The sequence below is a fragment of the Pseudophryne corroboree genome, chromosome 4 (genome assembly GCF_028390025.1).
Source record: "Pseudophryne corroboree isolate aPseCor3 chromosome 4, aPseCor3.hap2, whole genome shotgun sequence".
NCBI classification, from domain to species: Eukaryota; Metazoa; Chordata; class Amphibia; order Anura; family Myobatrachidae; genus Pseudophryne; species Pseudophryne corroboree.
This window is the reverse complement of record NC_086447.1, coordinates 256,425,451-256,444,426: the sequence shown is the minus strand read 5'-3', so window position 1 is coordinate 256,444,426 and position 18,976 is coordinate 256,425,451. Positions and strand designations below refer to the sequence as shown.

The 18,976-nt window shown below is 44.4% G+C and overlaps 1 protein-coding gene across 8 annotated transcripts in view; it reads right to left on the bottom strand.

The window, feature by feature from the left end:
• The window catches only part of MED12L (mediator complex subunit 12L), a 1,138,385-nt gene that overhangs the window by 235,731 nt on the left and 883,678 nt on the right, over positions 1–18,976 (bottom strand). For 7 of the 8 annotated variants that reach the window (XR_010175887.1, XM_063916060.1, XM_063916058.1 and 4 more), the window contains 4 exons: positions 14,498–14,725; positions 7,652–7,793; positions 7,062–7,182; positions 3,981–4,082 (listed from right to left, as the gene is read on the bottom strand). Coding sequence is in view for 7 of the 8 variants with exons in the window: in XM_063916060.1 (XP_063772130.1) it covers positions 3,981–4,082; positions 7,062–7,182; positions 7,652–7,793; positions 14,498–14,725 (593 nt within the window). In the remaining variant the exon portion in view is untranslated. The remainder of the gene's footprint in view (positions 1–3,980; positions 4,083–7,061; positions 7,183–7,651; positions 7,794–14,497; positions 14,726–18,976) is intronic. The other variant, XM_063916056.1, reaches the window with a different exon arrangement.

The following is an 18,976-nucleotide window of genomic DNA, read 5'->3' as shown; positions in this document are numbered from 1 at the left end:
AACCTCCAAGAATAGCTTTTGCAGTTCTCCGACTCCCTCGTTCAGCAGGTGGCCGGGGATTCCCGGATGTCAGGTTTTATTACCTGGCTAGTCACCTGAGCCAAATAGTGGCTTCCTTTGTGCCCCGTGGCTCTATTGCCTGGGTGGACATGGCGGCTCTCTCCCTGGGGATCCGTTCATTGGCTTCGCTTTGGGGCCTGGGCAAACCGTACCAGCTCACTCTGGCGGACTCTTCTCCGTCTCTCAAATTCCATCTATCTGGCATAACTCCCTCACGAAATATAAATTGTCCTCCCCCTGCTCCCCTCTCACCCCCCTATGGGATAATCCTGCTTTTCCAGCCGGGGTTTCAACCCTTCGTTTCACCCCTTGGTTTAGTGCGGGTGTCCATGTGGTACATGATCTCCGCCTCCAGGATAGCTGGATGACGATAACCGATATCAAATGTAAGTTTTCCACTCTCTCCCCTCCCTTCTTTGAATACTTCCAGATCAGACATTTCCTACTCTCCCTACCTCAACCCGAAGTCCAGCGGGATCTCACCCCCTTTGAATCGCTCTGCACCACGAAACCTGTATGTAGAGGTCTATTTTCGCTAATATACTCAATGTTAGTTGGGGCTTCCTCGGGCCCGCAGACTCGCCATGAGCGGGAGTGGGAGAGGGACCTGGGCCCCCCACCGGATGATGCCTGTTGGGAGGAGGTACGAGAGGGCATTGCTAAAAGCTCTATCTCAACTAGACTTAAGGAAACATCCTATAAATTGTATTACCGGTGGTATTATACCCCGGATAAATTGTCTAGGATGTTCCCTTCTGCCACCCCGGTTTGTTGGTGAGGATGTGGGCATTGGGGAACCCTCCTCCATATTTGGTGGACTTGCCCCCGTATAGCTCAATTTTGGAATACGGTGCTTGAATTATTGAAGTCCCTCTCTGGCCTTCCTCTCGGGTTGGATCCTTGGATATTTTTGTTGGCGCGGCCATACCCGGATCTTGACCCGCCCCTGAATAAGCCGTTTTCCCACATAATGGTGGCAGCTAAATCCTTGATAGCCAAGAACTGGAAATTTCCCGATGCCCCTACTGTTTCTGCGCTAAATAATTAAATTTGGTTTGTGGCTAACATGGAAAGGATCACTTGCTACCTGCATGACTGTCCACACAAATTTGAACTAGTGTGGAGCCCTTGGTTGCTCAAGATGTCCCCCCCTACTTGATACTCTGACTGCCCCCCTGATCGGACCTTCTGGATCTGTCTGCCGCGCTGCGCCTGGCTCCTCCCTCCGGATGCTTACCTGCCATTCCTAGCAGTCTCTCGGTGGACGGGAAGTAACTTTTTTACATGTACACTTTTATACTGTTATATTCACACACTGCATATGGATATGTTTGGTATACCTTTTTAAATATGGCTTAGATCGGCCTGGTATGGCCTGATTGTGTTTGCTTTTTTCTCCTTCTCCTCCCCGTTTCCTCCTCTCCCTCTTCTGCTGCTCCCCTTTTTTTTTTCTTCCCTGTTCGTCTGTCGTCGTCCCCCCCCCCCCCTTGTGGGACCCCCCCTTCTTATGTGTTGAATTTATTCCTGGAAAATTTTTAGGAGAACCTTTTGTATTTTGTTATACGCCTAATTGTATTTCGCGCATTTGACTGTTTCTCCTATTATAAATAAAGAGTTTAAAAAAATAAAATAAAATCACTTGGTGAGTGACAGTGAGGTATGACGTAAAACCTGTCTGCTGTGCAAGACTCTTCTAAATCTGCACCATCACCTAGCTAAATATTTTATTGCAGTGCCCCACTTCTCCCAAGCTGAATTTATAAATTTTGCTCAATTTAGCTGCTTTTTTGATCCTCCTTCCATCCGTCTTATAGACTCACTAGCGTATTTATAATGGGTGCAGTGTGTGCGGTGCACACGAGCCCCGGGGGTCCAGGGGGGCCCACACCACACACCCTGCACCCATTAATAGAAATACTTCCCCTCCGAAGTCCCGCGGCGCAGCAGAAGCGCTGCCGAAATCACTGGGAAAATGGCGCGGTGCCATTTTCCCGGTGTTTCGCGCATGCACAGTAGGGAAGTCACTGGGAAAATGGCATCCGCGCCATTTTCCCGGAGATCTGCGCATGCGCTGTAGACTCTGGGACAGCGCTAGGGTCCCCTAGGGACCTTACTGCCCAGATTCTACACAGCGCTGCCGACTAGAGAGGAGGGGGCTCAGCTGGAGCCTGCACACAGGCCTCCACCTCTATAGAAACGCTCCAGTATAGGCCCAAGTAAAAGCCATTATGGCATGCTTACAAGGTATTGCATTTTGAGAATATTATTGTGTATAAATAAGATTAACAGGAGGGCGCTTGTAGGAAATAAAGGGATTATTATACAGAGTGAGAAACTGCTTATCCACTTCAGAGTTAGCTCTGCATGCAGACTAGCACCCCTTTCCCACTGTCTTCAAAAACCCAGTTTTTTGCACGTGAACGCACATTGGGGGTAATTCTGAGTTGATCACAGCAGCAAGTTTGTTAGCAATTGGGCAAAACCATGTGCAGAGCAGGAGGGGCAGATATAACATGTGCAGAGAGTGTTAGATTTGGGTGAGTTATATTGTTTCTGTGCAGGGTAAATACTGGCTGCTTTATTTTTACACTGCTATTTAGATTTCAGTTTGAACACACCCCACCCAAATCTAACTCTCTCTGCACACGTTACATCTGCTGCTCCTGCAGTGCACATGGTTTTGCCCAACTGCTAACAAATTTGCTGCTGCAATCAACTCAAAATTAGGCCCGTTGATCCAAGTTTTCTTTCGATAGCAAAGGGTTCCAACACCCCCCCCCCCCCCCCGCCTTCCCCACAGGAAACCAACCCAGGTAGCAAGTAGGGCTGGACACGGGTAGGACCTGGATAAGGTTGCAGTGTAAACTGGTAACCTGGCTCATCCGACCCGGATCCCATTTACAGCATGGGGAGAGACGGATTTCTCAGCTGCCTTACAGATGATGTAATACCCAAGAAGAGAGACTGCGCCCATGTGCAGTGTGAATGGTACCGACCCGTGAATAACCTAGGCCGGCACCGCAGTGGAAATGGGGTCTTTCCGGATTGAAACCATGTTCCAAATTTCAGGTCAGACTCGGGTTTGTGGTGGAAAAATGGTATTAGTAACTTCAACATAGAAAAGAGGAAAATGCTCTACAAAATAAAGTTAGCTTGCTTTAAAAAATGAAAATATGGATTCAAAGTATACAATGTATCATAAATTATCAGAAACCTTAAACAAAAAAACACACTGTCTACTGTAGTACAGTTAATAAACTTGCATACAAAACTTTAGCAAGATGCGCCAGGGTTTTTTTTTATACATGTCCGGAGAATTAGGGGTATATTCAATTGCTGTCGAAACTGCTGTCTTGTCGTAAAGACGTCAGTTTTCAACTTTTTCAGGTCGGAAGGGGTTCCGACCTATTCAATCCCTGGCTTTTTGTTCCAACAAGTCGGGGTATTCAACTTGTCGGAAAGCACGTGGATCGGTGGAATAGCTGTCGATCTGCGTGCTTCTGTCGGAAATGGGACCAAATTCGACAGGTTTTGGTCCCGTTTCCAACAATCTCAATCAGACTTTAAAAAAAGTCGGCTTGAGCAGGGCATTCCCCTGGCCAGGCTCCTCACTCCCGTCAGCGCACCCCAGACGCCACTGACAGCTCCCCACCTTCACCGCCGCTGACAGCTCCCCACCTTCACCGTCGCTGACAGCGCACCTGGCAGCTGCTGACCTCAGCAGCAGGACAGGACACCAGGAACAGGCAAATCCAACAGTCGGATTTGGCTGCTCATTGAATAGGGCTTGTCGGATCCATTCCAACAAGCGCATGTCGGAATGGATCTGACTTTAATTGAATATACCCCTTAGGCTTCACAAACAATAACAGTAAAACATTTGAATTATTTTGGCTGTTTGATTGGAAGCACAAACTCACCACTTGTTGGCCCAAATGAGCAGACCTGAGGTGTTCTCAGTAGCTGTAGGAGAAGGCGGCACGTCATTCTGGCACCAGGCTCAGCATCTGGATCACCACAAGCTATGAGGAAAGACTCATCATCAGGTATCTGTTTACCACTCACACACTGAGAGAAGTGGATTTTAATTTATGAAAAAAATCGTATTGAAATGTTTATATTGATGGTACATTTTTTGCTTTTCACTGTGCTCACTGTTTAACAAACACATATTTATAAATTAAATAAGGCAGATATAATATAAAATTTAGGGTGTGTACACACAATAAGATATTTTCTTTCGATTTTGACTATATAGTCAAAATCGCAAGAAAAGTTAGCGCAGATCGCACCTTGTGATCCCGATTCAATCCCGATGCGTGGTCCCGCCAGGTCGGCATCGCAAGAAAAGATAGACTGTGCAGGCAAGTCAATCCTTGCTAGATCGGTGTACTATCTAGTTCATCTCACATGTCAATGACATCTCGCATAAGCCAAAATCGTAAGCACACATAGTCCATATCTCAAGAAAAGTTAGTCAAAATCTGTGCTATCTGGGCTCCAGGGAGTTCAAGGGAAATCGCAAGTGAAAAGCGGGCATAGCAAGGATCTCACCGTGTGTACACACCCTTAGTTTCTGAGGGGGCTGGGTAATTTCATTCAGAAATTTCTCTTTCTGTAAATGCCATGTGGAAATGGTGGTGACAGAACAGCAATGCTAATTATTTATCTGATGTATAATTATTAAACACATTACAAAGCAGATTCTAGCATGTGCATTTGACATGCTCTACATACAGTAATACTGGGGTGTTTCCTCGCTAAAGTGCATTGTATGTAAAATGTTTCAGGGATTTTAACATTAATGCATGCATAATAACGTCTAATAACTTCACAGCCTTAGTGATTCATTTGGACTCTTTGGGACGGATGTAGTGCAGTGAGAGACAGCCGGAGCTCTGTGATTTCGGACGTGCTCGTACTTTTTTTTTTTTTTTTTAAGCGGCAACCATTTTCAAGGCAAAACTAGGTTGCTTTTGCCTTGTAAATGATTGCCGCTTTAAAAAAAAAAACACCTTATGAGTTTGCCCGTAATCTCAGAGCTCAGGCCTTCTCGCATTGCATTACATCCGGCCCTAGGTGCCTAAAATATACATTTGTAAAAATAAGCAAATGCATTCAAATGCTTGAAAGATGGATGAACCCTTCCTTGAGAGGTAGAAAGAAATATCACATTGAATTCTTTGCAGCCAAAAATGTAATTTTCCTCACTGACTATTGTTAATAATATAGTATATATGACTTATAAAGTGACATCATGAAAAATGAACATGCACAATAAAAAATATATTACATCGGGGTTTGAAAAAAAACCCAGGTTTAAAGCAGGTTTTATTTTTTGCATACATTTTTTAATATATATATATATATATATTAAAAAAAAAAATGTTGAATCCTGCTTTGCTAGACATTGCAATGTATTAAAAACCTTGATCAACCATGTTTTAATGATTTCTAACATTAACAATCCAAAGTTATTAAGCTTTTATATTATTTATTCTACATCTTTCAATAAACCCAGTTTTTTACTGCTTATTATTCCTAATATATCTGAATATACTGTATGTAGATAGGCTAAACATATTAAAACAAACACAGAGTACACTCAGAGACATCTCAATAGGACTGAAGGTTTTGAATTAAAATAAACATGTAAGAGATTAAACTGTTAAGTGTTTCTCTGTGTATTGCCTCTTTAATGTGTTGGAGTTGTTTACACTTTAATATTGAGAATGTTACTTGTGGTTTTCTCCTGTCCTATAGGATTGTTAAGGGATAAGTTTGTGACGTTCAAGCTGATGCTACTCAGATTAAGGGGGTCATTCAAACCCGTTCGCACGCTGCCTTTTTCGCAGCTGTGCAGTCGGGTCTGAACAGCGCATGCACTGCAACACGCAGGCGCTTTGGCGATGGGGATCGCCAGGCAGCGACAGAACTTACGAAGAAAGTGATCACACCAGCGATCGCAAGAAGATTGACAGGAAAGAAGGCGTTCGTGGGCGGCAACTCACCGTTTTCAGGGAGTGTCCAGGAAAACACAGGCGTGCCCGGCTGTTTCCAGGTAGGGTTCCTGACGTCAGCTCCATAAAGGATCATCGCAGCGGCTGAGTAAGTCCTGAGCTGTGCAGAGACTGCACAAATCTTAGTTTGTGCAGCTCTCTGCACAAGCGTTCGTACCTCTGCACAGCGATTACCCCCTCCCCTGTAGGCGGTGACTACCTGATCGCTGCATTGCAAAAAAATAGCCTGCGTGCGATCAGGTCTGAGTGATCCCCTTAGTACCTTTCTGATCTGTATCACCCTCCCTATTTCTCTGTTGTCTGTGTGACTTTGCTGCCTTTGTTCAGCTCACTCAAATGAAGGCCACAAGAACATGGAATAATGCCTGTCATATTCCCTTATGAAAGGTTTTTTTTAAGAAGTCAGTGTGCCGTGCCGGTAGTCACAGATAAATAAATTAAAAAAAAAGTGTTTTAAAAAAACAGCCCATTTGGTTTAACCAGCCATGGTTTACATGTACTTATGTATAATACAGTATGTATAGGATATTGGGCTACCAGAGACATTGCTTACAGTACAGTGTTCTCTATAGTTAGTTTAGAAAACCAGTCTGGCCTCCTGAGTGGAAATATTTCCAAAGACCATAATTTGAACAAGGGCAGTATTAGAATGATTGATTGATTGATTGATTGATTGATTGATTGATTGAATAAATGAATGAGGATGATTTAAACTCCGTGACCATCAGAGATAGTTAGTGAATAAGGATGGAGAACTGGTAGGGACGTACACTTGTACACGTTACATACTGTATCTCAACAACTAAATGACAGTTTGTACAAAGGACATGCTATAACAGTAATAATGCCCGTAGGACACAGGCAGTTACAGAAATACTTACAGCTACAGTAGTAATGCTAACTTATGTTACCCCTTACTGGTATAAAATTCATACGCTGAATTATGTAATGTTAGACAGACATAGTATTCAGCGATGCTACCTGCAGCCAGGAGGGATGGAAGAGCGACATGCTGCACCAAATCTTCCAGTGAAAAGCAGTGCCGTGCTATTAGAACAGCAACAAAAGTGGCCAGTGAGTCGTGAAATGAAAGATCACTAACCTGCAAAGCAGGAAGAAAAGCAGAATGAACAGGTGTGGCAAATGGAAAGGTACATGTTACTTGCATCGTTAGTCACATTCTGAGGATTGATGGCACTGGCGCACCAAGTAGAAGTAAAAGTGAGATACAGTAGACACACACTAGTCACATGTTCTCTAATCCATTCATTCTACCCAATCACCAGACAGCTAGTACTGTGCTTTAAGGAAAACGCAGGTCAACTATGTTCTGCACTCAGTAAAGCTTGAGCTTAATGGAAGTACTTGTGTTTGGATTATTACAACAAAATATGTTGTGGTTATAAAATGTTGTTACCATGCAGCACAACTACAGTTACAGTCATATAAATGCAATGTCTTTTTCATAAACTGGGTGCTAATGTGGTTTTAAGAGTATATGGGTCCCATAAAAAAAACTGGGATTTTACGTTATTGACATGGATTAATAAGTATATGCTTTTGAAACTTACATCCACACTGCAGAGTAAATCATTAAAGCCCCACACGTGATTGGAGGAGCAACACAGAGCCTTCAGTACTCCCAGCCATTCTGAGCTGAGTACTGTGCAGCAAGCTGTCAGTTCTGCGCAGAGGTTAGATATATCATTGATCCTACAGAAATAAGAGACACTGCATTAATGTACAAAATTTACATAAGAACAGAATATTAACCATGTAGGATTACTACGTGCCTTCCTTTCCATCATAGCTATTTAATTAATGAATTAAAATACACAGCACTCACAAAGATCATGGGGGGGTCATTCCGAGTTGATCGCTAGCTGCATTTGTTCGCAGTGCAGTGATCAGGCTAAAAAAACGGCAGTTCTGCGCATGCGGCGCAATGTGCACGCGTGACGTCCGGGCACAAAGAACAATGTCATTTTACACAGGGTCTAGCGATGCATTTCAGTCGCACTGCTTGCCGCAGAGTGATTGACATGAAGTGGGCGTTTCTGGGTGGCAACTGACCGTTTTCAGGGAGTGTGAGGAAAAACGCAGGCGTGGCTGGGCGAACGCTGGGTGGGTGTGTGACGTCAAATCCTGAACTGAATAGTCTGTAGTGATCGCAAGCGCCGAGTAGGTTTTGAGCTACTCTGAAACTGCACAAAAAAATGTTTGTAGCCGCTCTGTGATACAACCGTTCGCACTTATGCTAAGCTAAAATACACTCCCAGTGGGCGGTGGCATAGCGTTTGCACGGCTGCTAAAAACCGCTAGCGAGCGAACAACTCGGAATGACCCCCCCCCCCCCCCCCATGTACAGTAACTGCTGTCTAGTCAGTATTAAATTATTCTTCTATCAACGGGCCTCCTACAGCCAGGAGTCATTTTTGGGGTAGAAATTTATTAATATTCGGGTGTGGGTTGACAAAACCATCCACACAAACCACAAAAAACATGGTGTCTACCTTTTTTCCCCCCTGTCTTGACCATTTTCATGTCGACCTTTTGACCCTGTCGACCTTTTGTACTGTCAACCTTTTTTATGCCGACCTTTTGACCCTGTTGACCTAATGTCTGTCTAACAATCTGGAGTACTGTATGTGGGTTACTCACAGTTCCCTGGGATAACATGAGTATATCAATATACAGTATACAAAAACTGGTAGTTTTCCCAGATTTGGAAATCATCACTCAGAAAAATACACTCAAAACAACAACCCACATGAAAAATAAGGACTGCAACATGCTATTAGCCAACAGCAACCACCACAATAACTGGATCGAAAAAACATACTAGCAGTTCAGATTCAGAGACTAAAAGGAAATTGTACAAGCCCCTACATAGCCCCTTCTTACAACAAAACTCCCATGAGAAAAAGAAAAAGACTACAAAGAATAAGCAACGGGAAGCTATATTGGTACCTGGGTACACATTGAGCGATGTTAATTAAGGGTGGAACAATACTGTTCCTTCCTACATTAGCATACTACAGGACGGCAGCGATATCGGCAGGTAACCCGGATGGACTGGCCATTTTAGAGTCCAGATATTAATCCCACTGAGAACCTTTGGGACGAATTGGAGTGACAGGTGTATTCTAGACCGACTCAACCTTCTACAGTGTCACAGATGGTCAGGGCACTTGAGTCAGAATGGCAAAAATACTGCCTGCTGTTGCCCAGGAACTTGTGGACAGCTGCCAAGATGGGGATCTGCAGTAATTACTACAAATGGTGGACCTACAAAGTACTAACAGAAATTAAAGATTGATCTATTTGCAGTCAGTGTCCAATCACTTTTGTCTACATACTGTAGTGTAGTATCATCAGTGCCTCCTGCCATACAGCCATTGTACCAAGTACTGGTGCTGTAGGTATATTTGTAACCATGTTTCTGCTGGGAGAGTATTTTACTAGGTGGGACACAAGGTAAATGTGCCACATTAATGACTTTTACTGGGTAAGTGTAATAGGCTTACAACTAGTTATCTACTTATAATTGTACCCACAAATGCCACAAAGGGTACAGAAATGTGCGTCATACTGTACTTGCCAATTATCTGTCTCCTTTCCTGGAGAAGCATGAACAGGAGACGCTGCTGACCACTTCCCGCCCCAACCATGGCAAAAGCTGTACTTCGTGCGCCCTTGTGTGGGCTGCTGCAAATAACAGACCCATTCATGAAACCAGTAATGCAGGTGATATAACGGATATCTCCTGGTTTCAATTCTCCCCCAACAGTGGCCACCATCCCTATATTTTAGTATGGAGTCATAGAAATTATGCCATTCAACAAGTTCCAAAAAAAGCATTTTTTTGGAACTTGTGCGTGTACAGTAACTGTACACCAGCTTCAGATGTGGTTTTGAGGGATCGTTTTGGGGTTCCCGGATGCCTATGACCACCAAATTCTGGGAACATATAGCCCCCATTCTCCTGCACATTTCTATGGTCACCTTTTCATGATAGACCCAGGGAAGCAGAGATAATGGGTGCCAAAGAGGGGAAACCAGAGTACTTCCAAAACGGCTGGTGGCCGCTGTGTACAGAATACATACACAGAAATCTCTCTGTGGATGGAAGGAGGTGCATGCGCAGACAGGAAAGACAGGCAGCATCAAGTAAGGGGAGCAGGAGGGAAGTATCTCTATTCTGTCTCTGCAGCAATGACAGTTTTTTTGGAAGAGATACATTATGTACGGGAGCCATCATGAATGATTCCATTAATTAGGTAGAACTCATTGCAAGTTCTAAACTTAATTAACACTACATCATTTTGTTTTTAATTAAATAGTTTTGATTTGATATGAATGGATCCCTTAATCGTTTTGAAACATGAAAATAAAAAGTACTATAAATTCTCAACCAGTATAGCAAACATGATTCTTTAAGCTCTGAAAAGTGCATACAGCATACAAGAGTACACATAGCAAACTCTGAACAGAAGAACTGCTATTTTCAGTGCCTTGTGAGCTACATTTAGCAATCTGTGAATGCAGCTCAGAACGAATGTACAACGGATGGAGGGAAAGCCTGTGTGTGTACAAACACTTGGGGCCAAATGTAATTGGGTCAGAGCTTGCAAAATGCGCGAGTTTAGCGCTAAACTCACACATTTTGTAAACTCGACCAATGTAATAGGATGCGGAAACATGCAAGGGCAAACACAAAATTTACCTTTATTAACCTTGGGGGTAATTCCAAGTTGATCGCAGCAGGATTTTTGATAGCAATTGGGCAAAACCATGTGCACTGCAGGGGAGGCAGATATAACATGTGCAGAAAGAGTTAGATTTGGGTGGGTTATTTTATTTCTGTGCAGGGTAAATACTAGCTGCTTTATTTTTACACTGCAAATTAGATTGCAGATTGAACACACCCCACCCAAATCTAACTCTCTCTGCACATGTTATATCTGCCTCCCCTGCAGTGCACATGGTTTTGCCCAATTGCTAACAAAAATCCTGCTGCGATCAACTTGGAATTACCCCCCTTGTTGTCTTAGCCGCGGTTCCCACAATACGCTTCTATGGGACTGTCTCCCAATAGCAACGTTTGGAAATCAATGATTGACAGCCCTGCTGCACTTTGCCAATCAGGAGAGTCGCACATAAGTGACGCTCCCTGATTGGCTGCCGATTCTCTAGTGATAGAAGTCACGTGGAGACCGGCACTGGGCTAATTCACTAGTTTGCATAAATCAAGTAGTGAAGAGGACCGATCTACACAGGAAATATGTATTTGTTTTTTACAGGTGTTGTGGAAAACTACTGGACAGGAGGACTGAGAGTTCAACAGGGGATGTAGAGTATGTGTGCATGTGCGTATGTATGTGAGTGTGAATGTGCATATATGTTTTATTAAAGTTGAACTTTGCACGGTGTGTGTGTCCTGTGTTTATTGTAATATTTATTTTACAGGGGGATTACAGGTACCAGCAGGCCTTTTAATGCCCTGCATGCTGGTACTTGTTATTCTCTAAATACCAGCATTTGGGGGAAGGCTTGCTGGGACCTGAGTTACACCTGTAAAAGACTATTAAATCTTATTTTTACACTTTATCGCTATCAAGTCGGCACCCACCTCCCACGGGTGCCGGGGATAGCATTGGGCTTCAGCCCTGGCCTTTGGTGGCCAGGACGGGTACTCCTTTATTGGGAAGTCACCACTCCCCAGTAAACCCCAGCCAGGGCTCACTAGTTGGGGGGTAATCCTACGGCTGCCTGCATTACCTCCCTGACTAGTGGAGCCCAGTGCTGGGTTAAAAAATATGGGGGGCCCTACATCTTTTTTCCCTCATATTTTTAGAACCAAGACTGGTCCGAGAACCCTGTGCTGGTTCTTTACATAAAAGGGGACCTTAGTAATTTTCTTCTCCACACAAAAAACTCGGACCCTATTGTCACACTAGGCGGGTGTTGGGGAACCGGCAATTGAGACAGAACTTAGGAGACAGATACCTGAGGAGGAGGAAGGCGTGGAGGCTAAATATAATTCCTTCTCATGAGATGAGGAGCTCAAGAAAGGACTATGGGCCTAATTCAGACCTGATCGTAGCAGCAACTTTGTTAGCAGATGGGCAAAACCATGTGCACTGCAAGTGTGGCAGATATAACATTTGCAGAGAGAGTTAGATTTGGGTGGGTTATATTATTTCTGTGCAGGGTAAATACTGGCTGCTTTATTTTTACACTGCAATTTAGATTTCAGATTGAACACATCCCACCCAAATCTAACTCTCTCTGCTCATGTTATATCTGCCCCCCTGCAGTGCATATGGTTTTGCCCATCTGCTAACAAAGTTGATGGTACGATCAGGTCTGAATTAGGCCCTATGGACGATGAAGAAAATATAAAAAGTAAGATTTAATGAAGTATCTATGGTTCACGAAGACTGAGGTTTCCCAAATGACTGAGCTGAAGAATAAAGTTAATGATTGAAAGTCAATGCTGAAGAACCCTGTATGATGAACTGAAGATTGTGGCTGTGGCTTTAAGATGAGACTGGAGAACACTGAATGAAGAACTGGAGACTGACTTATGACGAGACTGAAGAATACTGCGACTGTGTCTTTAAGACAAGATTGAAGAATACTGTAACTGTGTCTTTAAGACGAGGCTGGAGAGTACTGAACGATGAACTGAAGACTGTGGCCGTGACTTTAAAATGAGGAACACCGATTCCACGGGAACTACTGTTTAGCACCCGAAGCCCCTCTACGACCTGGGTCCCCGTGAGTGCTTCATGAGTAGTGACAGGCCTTAAGCAATGGGACTGCTGCAGAAATAGGTAACCGCCAGACGATAGCTAACCAGAACCAGGGCACCTGGAGCAATCTTGAAGCACAGAGCTATAGTACCTTACTCAAGAAAGTAGCTTGAAGTACTGGCACCCTCACTCTGAACCAGACCCTTTTTGTAAGGGAAGCAGCACAGGATTGGCTGGACACAAAGTGGGATCAGCTATTGGCACAGCTTTGGTCTCCAACATGGCATCCCTCAGCACAGAGGACACTCGCAGCTGCAGCACACCACACACCAGGCTCTGGCCACTGACTCCTGGGAGACGTGTTCACACTAGAGACCTCTGCTACAGCTGCTCCTCACAGCAGCACTCAGCTCCCCAGCCTCCAGAGGCCGCACTCATGTCCCAGAGGACTCTACTGCAGCAGCCCCCCGCCGCCGCCGTATCAACCATCGGGATGGTAACCCCCGAGACCCCAGACCGGAGGTAAGACTCCTGATACTGACACCTATTACATTTGGTCCTTGGGCTTTGACATAGGACTGTAGCCAGGGATTCCGTTAAGATGGGTGGGGCATGACCAAATTCACTTTCATGAATTTAAATTTTGTGGTCTCGAATCAGAGATAGGAATGTTTTACTTAATGTAACACACAGTGATATTCATTAATAATGGCATACCAAAATTTCTCATACTGTACTATAAATTAGTATGAGCACTAATGAGAATTTAGAGACTGTGGGGTATAATCAATAAGTGTCGGAAGCTGCCATCTTGTCGGAAAGATGGCAGCTTCCGACAGATTTAGGTCGGAAGGGGTTCCGACCTATTCATTAGGGGCTGTTTTTTTCCGACAAGTCGGGAATTCCTGACTCGTCTGAAAACACATGGATCGGCAGATGGTGAGGGAGTTGCGAACGGATTTGCAGCTGACTGGCGTTCACAGAGATTTTCAAAAGGCGCATGCAGCCTTGGGCGGGGTGGGTTTTCACTCTGTCTGGGCGGCGACAATCTGATCGCAAACCTCTGCAAATTCGCAGTGGAGCGATCAGGTCTGAGTTAGGCTCTTAAATAGCAGTCACGTCCTGTTCAGCAAGACCCTCTGGGGGACAGTGCTAAAGCACAAACAGTCTTTGCTCAGTACACTGTATAAGTAGCAGATGCTCATACTGCTGATATCAGGGGCAGTTTAAGAGAGGAGAGGGCATGTGTTAAGGCTCGATGCGGGCCTCTCCTCTCTGGCAGCGCACTGAGCGCAGTAGGCACTGCCTTTGTGATTTCTGCTGCTCTGTTGCACTGGCTGATGTGGGACTTGAGGGACGCCATAGCAATAAGTATAATTATATGGGAGTAGAGGGACCGCATGCACCACACACCCTGCACCCATTATAGATTTGCCATTATAGATTTGGCTGGTGTCTAGTACATTAGGAGGACTATTTAGGCAGAGTAATGTCTGACATAGGAATTCTAGCAGACAGACAATATGGCTGTCTTCTCTTCATAAAATGTTGTTGGGAGTATAACACAGGAATACCCAGTTTCATGTAAGATCTTTGATTTGTATAGTTCTACGGTTTTTTTCCTTTCTTAATATGAATAAATAAGTGGTGAGTACTTACCGCTCTGGCTCTTGGTGCCCCATACACACATTCATGAGAACATTGCACACAAAGCTGTAACGGTTGGCTGCATTGTCACTGAGGATCTTTCCCAGCATTATGTGATTAATATTGTGCACTGATGGGTTCTCTATGAAGTCGGCCATGAAGTCTGGATCCCATAACACATTAGAGTTGGAAGGCTGTACATTACTGTATATGGTCTGCTTTACCTTAGAACAAGCACTGCTGGAGAGAGAGAGAGAGAAGGAGAACATAATAAATAAAAATAGACATTACTTAAACTATTGATACATAGGGGTCTATTCATCATCCCTTAATTTTAACAAAAGTAGGTGAAAATGTAAACTAGTGTTAGAGTCAGGCTGCGGGTACAGAGGGTAAGGGGGCTAGGAATTAGAAGAACCATACTTACCTAGTAGGTGTCGGGATCCATAGCGTCAGGATGCTGTTGTCAGTATTCTGACTGCCGGCATCCCAAGTGGCGGGATTCTGATACCATAGCAAGGGGCAGATGTATTAACCTGGAGAAGGCATAAGGAAGTGATAAACCAGTGATATGTGCAAGGTGATAAACGAACCAGCCAATCGGCTCCAATATGTAAATTAACAGTTATGAGCTGATTGGCTGGTTCGTTTATCACCTTGCACATATCACTGGTTTATCACTACCTTATGCCTTCTCCAGGTTAATACATCTGCCCCCATATCACTGATATCTCCTGGTTACAATTTCCCCCAGATAATTTCCACAGTCCCTATACTTTAATGGGGAGTGGTAGAAATTATGCCATTTATCAAGTTCTGAAAAAGCATTTTTTTCTCGTGTGTGAAACAGTACACCCACCATCAGAGGGCATGCAGACTGCGATAGGCTTCACAAGCAGCAATTTACACTCCCCTCCCCTGCTGTGCACTCACTGCCCCTGTTCCATCTATGGGCCTAATTCACACCTGATAGTAGCAGCAAATTTGTAAGCAGAAGGGCAAAACCATGTGCACTGCAGGGGGGGGGGGGGGGGGCAGATATACATACCTCCCAACATGACCCTCTCCAGGAGGGACACAATGCTCTGCTTCTGGACTTTTCTCTTAATTTATGATTACCGGCACCTGTGCTGAACAGGTTAATGGATAAGAAAGGTGTTTCAGCACAGGTGATGGCAATCATAAACTAAGACGGAAGTCCAGGAACAGAGCATTCTGTCCCTCCTGTAGAGGGTCATGTTGGGAGGTATGGAATACGTCTCATACAGTGAGTAGGAAGGTCTTATGGTGACAGAAGGTCTGTGTAATACTGGGCCATTATACAGTAGATAACCTTCTCAGTGGAAATACAAATACCGTATATGTCCAATAAAGATAACAGCAGACCGGCATCTCATTAGTATAATGGTTTTGGTTAAATATTTTGTGTAAATACTGTATACACATATAATATAATACATATATTATCAAGCAGGATAATCTTCAATCATTTAATTATAATTATTTTTTTTTTTAATGAAGTTCTTAGAAAATCTATTTTATAGTACAGAAGCTCATGAGAATAGCACCCAGGTGTCATACATTAACAAAATAAACTAAGGGGACTAGGATATATATGTAGGTGTGACGCTTTCTATATTATTTTCTTGCAGTTTAGGCAGGACAGTCCTAGTTAGACCATCAGTCCAGATCGACACAGCTCTCCAGAACTGAAGGTTGGGATGTACAGTATGTCGCATTCAGTGCAGCTCTGCATAACACAGCAGCAGTAAATGGCTGCCAAACGCACTGTCTATGATGTGTGTGGCATTCAAAGGGTGACTTTAGTAAAGGAATAGGGTCAGAGGTGCGGAATACATTGTTAAGAAGCATGATAAGACCCCCTTGTGTGCAGAACATTGGAAAGTATGTAATATATAGGGATTTCTTAATAAAAAAAAAAAAATTGCAATAATTCAGGACACTTTTTATTTGGGATACGCATATGTGCCTGACCGTCCCAATAAACATTTTTAGGTAAACATTATCATGTTCTAGATATCATCAATACTTTTTTTAAAAAAAAAATTAGAACTGTAGTTTCCTATTTTGCATCTAGCGCAAGACCGCATTACGTGCAGATGTATCAACAAAATGGGCCAGACACAGTGGGTGTAGTAAGTATTCTCTGAGTCTTTGCAATCCTATCTCTGCAATTATTCGTAATTTGCAGAATAAAATGAGTAAAGTGCACAAAATAAACAGCTACAGTATGTTGAATCAGGATTTCATTGTGTTACATCTGAGGGACACTGTTTTTACACACATACACACAAAATATGCTGGCATTATGCGTTATATAAAAAAAGTTAATAAAAATACAAATACAGTACGTAGACACAGGATTTTGTTACCTACCGGTAAATCCTTTTCTCGTAATCAGTAGAGGATGCTGGGGTCCACATTAGTACCATGGGGTATAGACGGGTCCACCAGGAGCCATTGGCACTTTAAGAGTTTGAGAGTGTGGGCTGGATCCTCCCTCTATGCCCCTCCTACCAGATTCAGTCTAGAAACTGTGCCCGAGGAGACGACATACTTTGAGAGAAGGATTATACACAGATAGTGGTGAGATTCATACCAGCTCACACATACAAGGCACGTCAAGCCAACTTGCTTGAACAACTCAGCAACAGCTGAAACATTACTTAACAAGTAACAACGCAGTACTCAACTAAAACGAAGTTGTACTGAACTAAATAACATTTGCAGGAAAACGAAGCGCTGGGCGGGCGCCCAGCATCGTCTACGGACTACGAGAAAAGGATTTACCGGTAGGTACCAAAATCCTATTTTCTCTTACGTCCTAGAGGATGCTGGGGTCCACATTAGTACCATGGGGATGTACCAAAGCTCCCAGAACGGGAGGGAGAGCGTGGAGGCTCCTGCAGAACTGATTGACTGAACTTCAGATCATCAGAGGCCAAAGTATCGAACTTGTAAAACTTTGCAAACGTGTTCGACCCAGACCAAGTTGCAGCTCGGCAAAGTTGCACTGCCGAGACACCCCGGGCAGCCGCCCAGGAAGACCCCACCTTACGAGTAGAGTGGGCCTTAACAGATTTTGGACACGTCAGTCCTGCCGTAGAATAAGCATGTTGGATAGTGAACCTGATCCTGCGAGAGATCGTCTGCTTAGAAGCAGGACACCCAATTTTCTTGGGATCATATAGGACGAACAGAGAGTCTGACTTTCTGTGACGAGAAGTTCTCTTTACATAAATCTTCAGAGCCCTCACGACATCCAAGGACTTTGATGTAATTGAGGAGTCAGTAGCCACTGGCACCACAATAGGTTGTTTGATATGAAATGCCAACACAACCTTCGGAAGAAACTGCTGACGTGTCCGGAGCTCAGCTCTATCTTCGTGAAAGATCAAGTAAGGGCTTTTACATGATAAAGCCCCCAGCTCGGACACACGTCTAGCAGAAGCTAAGGCTAAAAACATGACTGCCTTCCATGTAAGAAACTTAACCTCAACCTCCTGTAGAGGCTCGAACCAATCCGACTGGAGGAACTGCAACACCACGTTAAGGTCCCAGGGCGCCGTAGGTGGTACAAAGGGAGGTTGGATATGCAGAACTCCCTTCAAAAAGGTCTGTAGCTCAGGGAGGGCAGCCAATTGCTTCTGAAAGAGAATGGATAGGGCCGAAATTTGGACCTTTACGGAACCCAACCTCAGGCCCATATCCACTCCTGCTTGCAGGAATAGGCGGAAACGTCCCAGTTGAAACTCCACCGTAGGAAACTTCTTGGATTCACACCAAGAGACATATTTCTTCCAAATATGATGGTAATGTTTAGACGTTACCCCTTTCCTAGCCTGCATGAGGGTAGGAATAGCCTTCTTCGGAATACCCTTCCGAGCAAGTATCAGGCGCTCAACTTCCATGCCGTGAAATGTAGCCACGGTAAGTCTTGATAGGCGAACGGCCCCTGCTGCAGCAGGTCCTCCCGAAGAGGAAGAGGCCTCGGCTCTTCTTGCAGTAGATTCAAAAGGTCCGCGTACCAAGCCCTTCTTAGCCAGTCTGGGGCAATGAGGATCGCTTGAACCCTTGTTCTCCTTATGAGTTTTAGGATTCTTGGGATGAGTAGGAGTGGTGGAAACACGTACACTAACTGGAGCGTACACTGACTGTTGACGGGCAGTCCGGCTTCCAGGCCTGACCACCGTCCTTGGAAGGTTACTCCTTGAGTGACTGCTCCCCAGCCCTGGAGGCTTCCATCTGTGGTTAGAAGAACCCAGTTCTGAATCCCGAACCTGCGGCCTTCCAGAAGGTGAGGCAATTGGAGCCATCAGAGGAGTGAAATCCTTGCCCTTGGCGACAGACGAATTCTCTGGTGCATGTGGAGGTGAGATCCTGACCACTTGTCTAGGAGATCCAGTTGGAAGGTCCGAATGTGGAACCTCCTGTACTGGAGAGCCTCGTAAGAGGCCACCATCTTTCCCA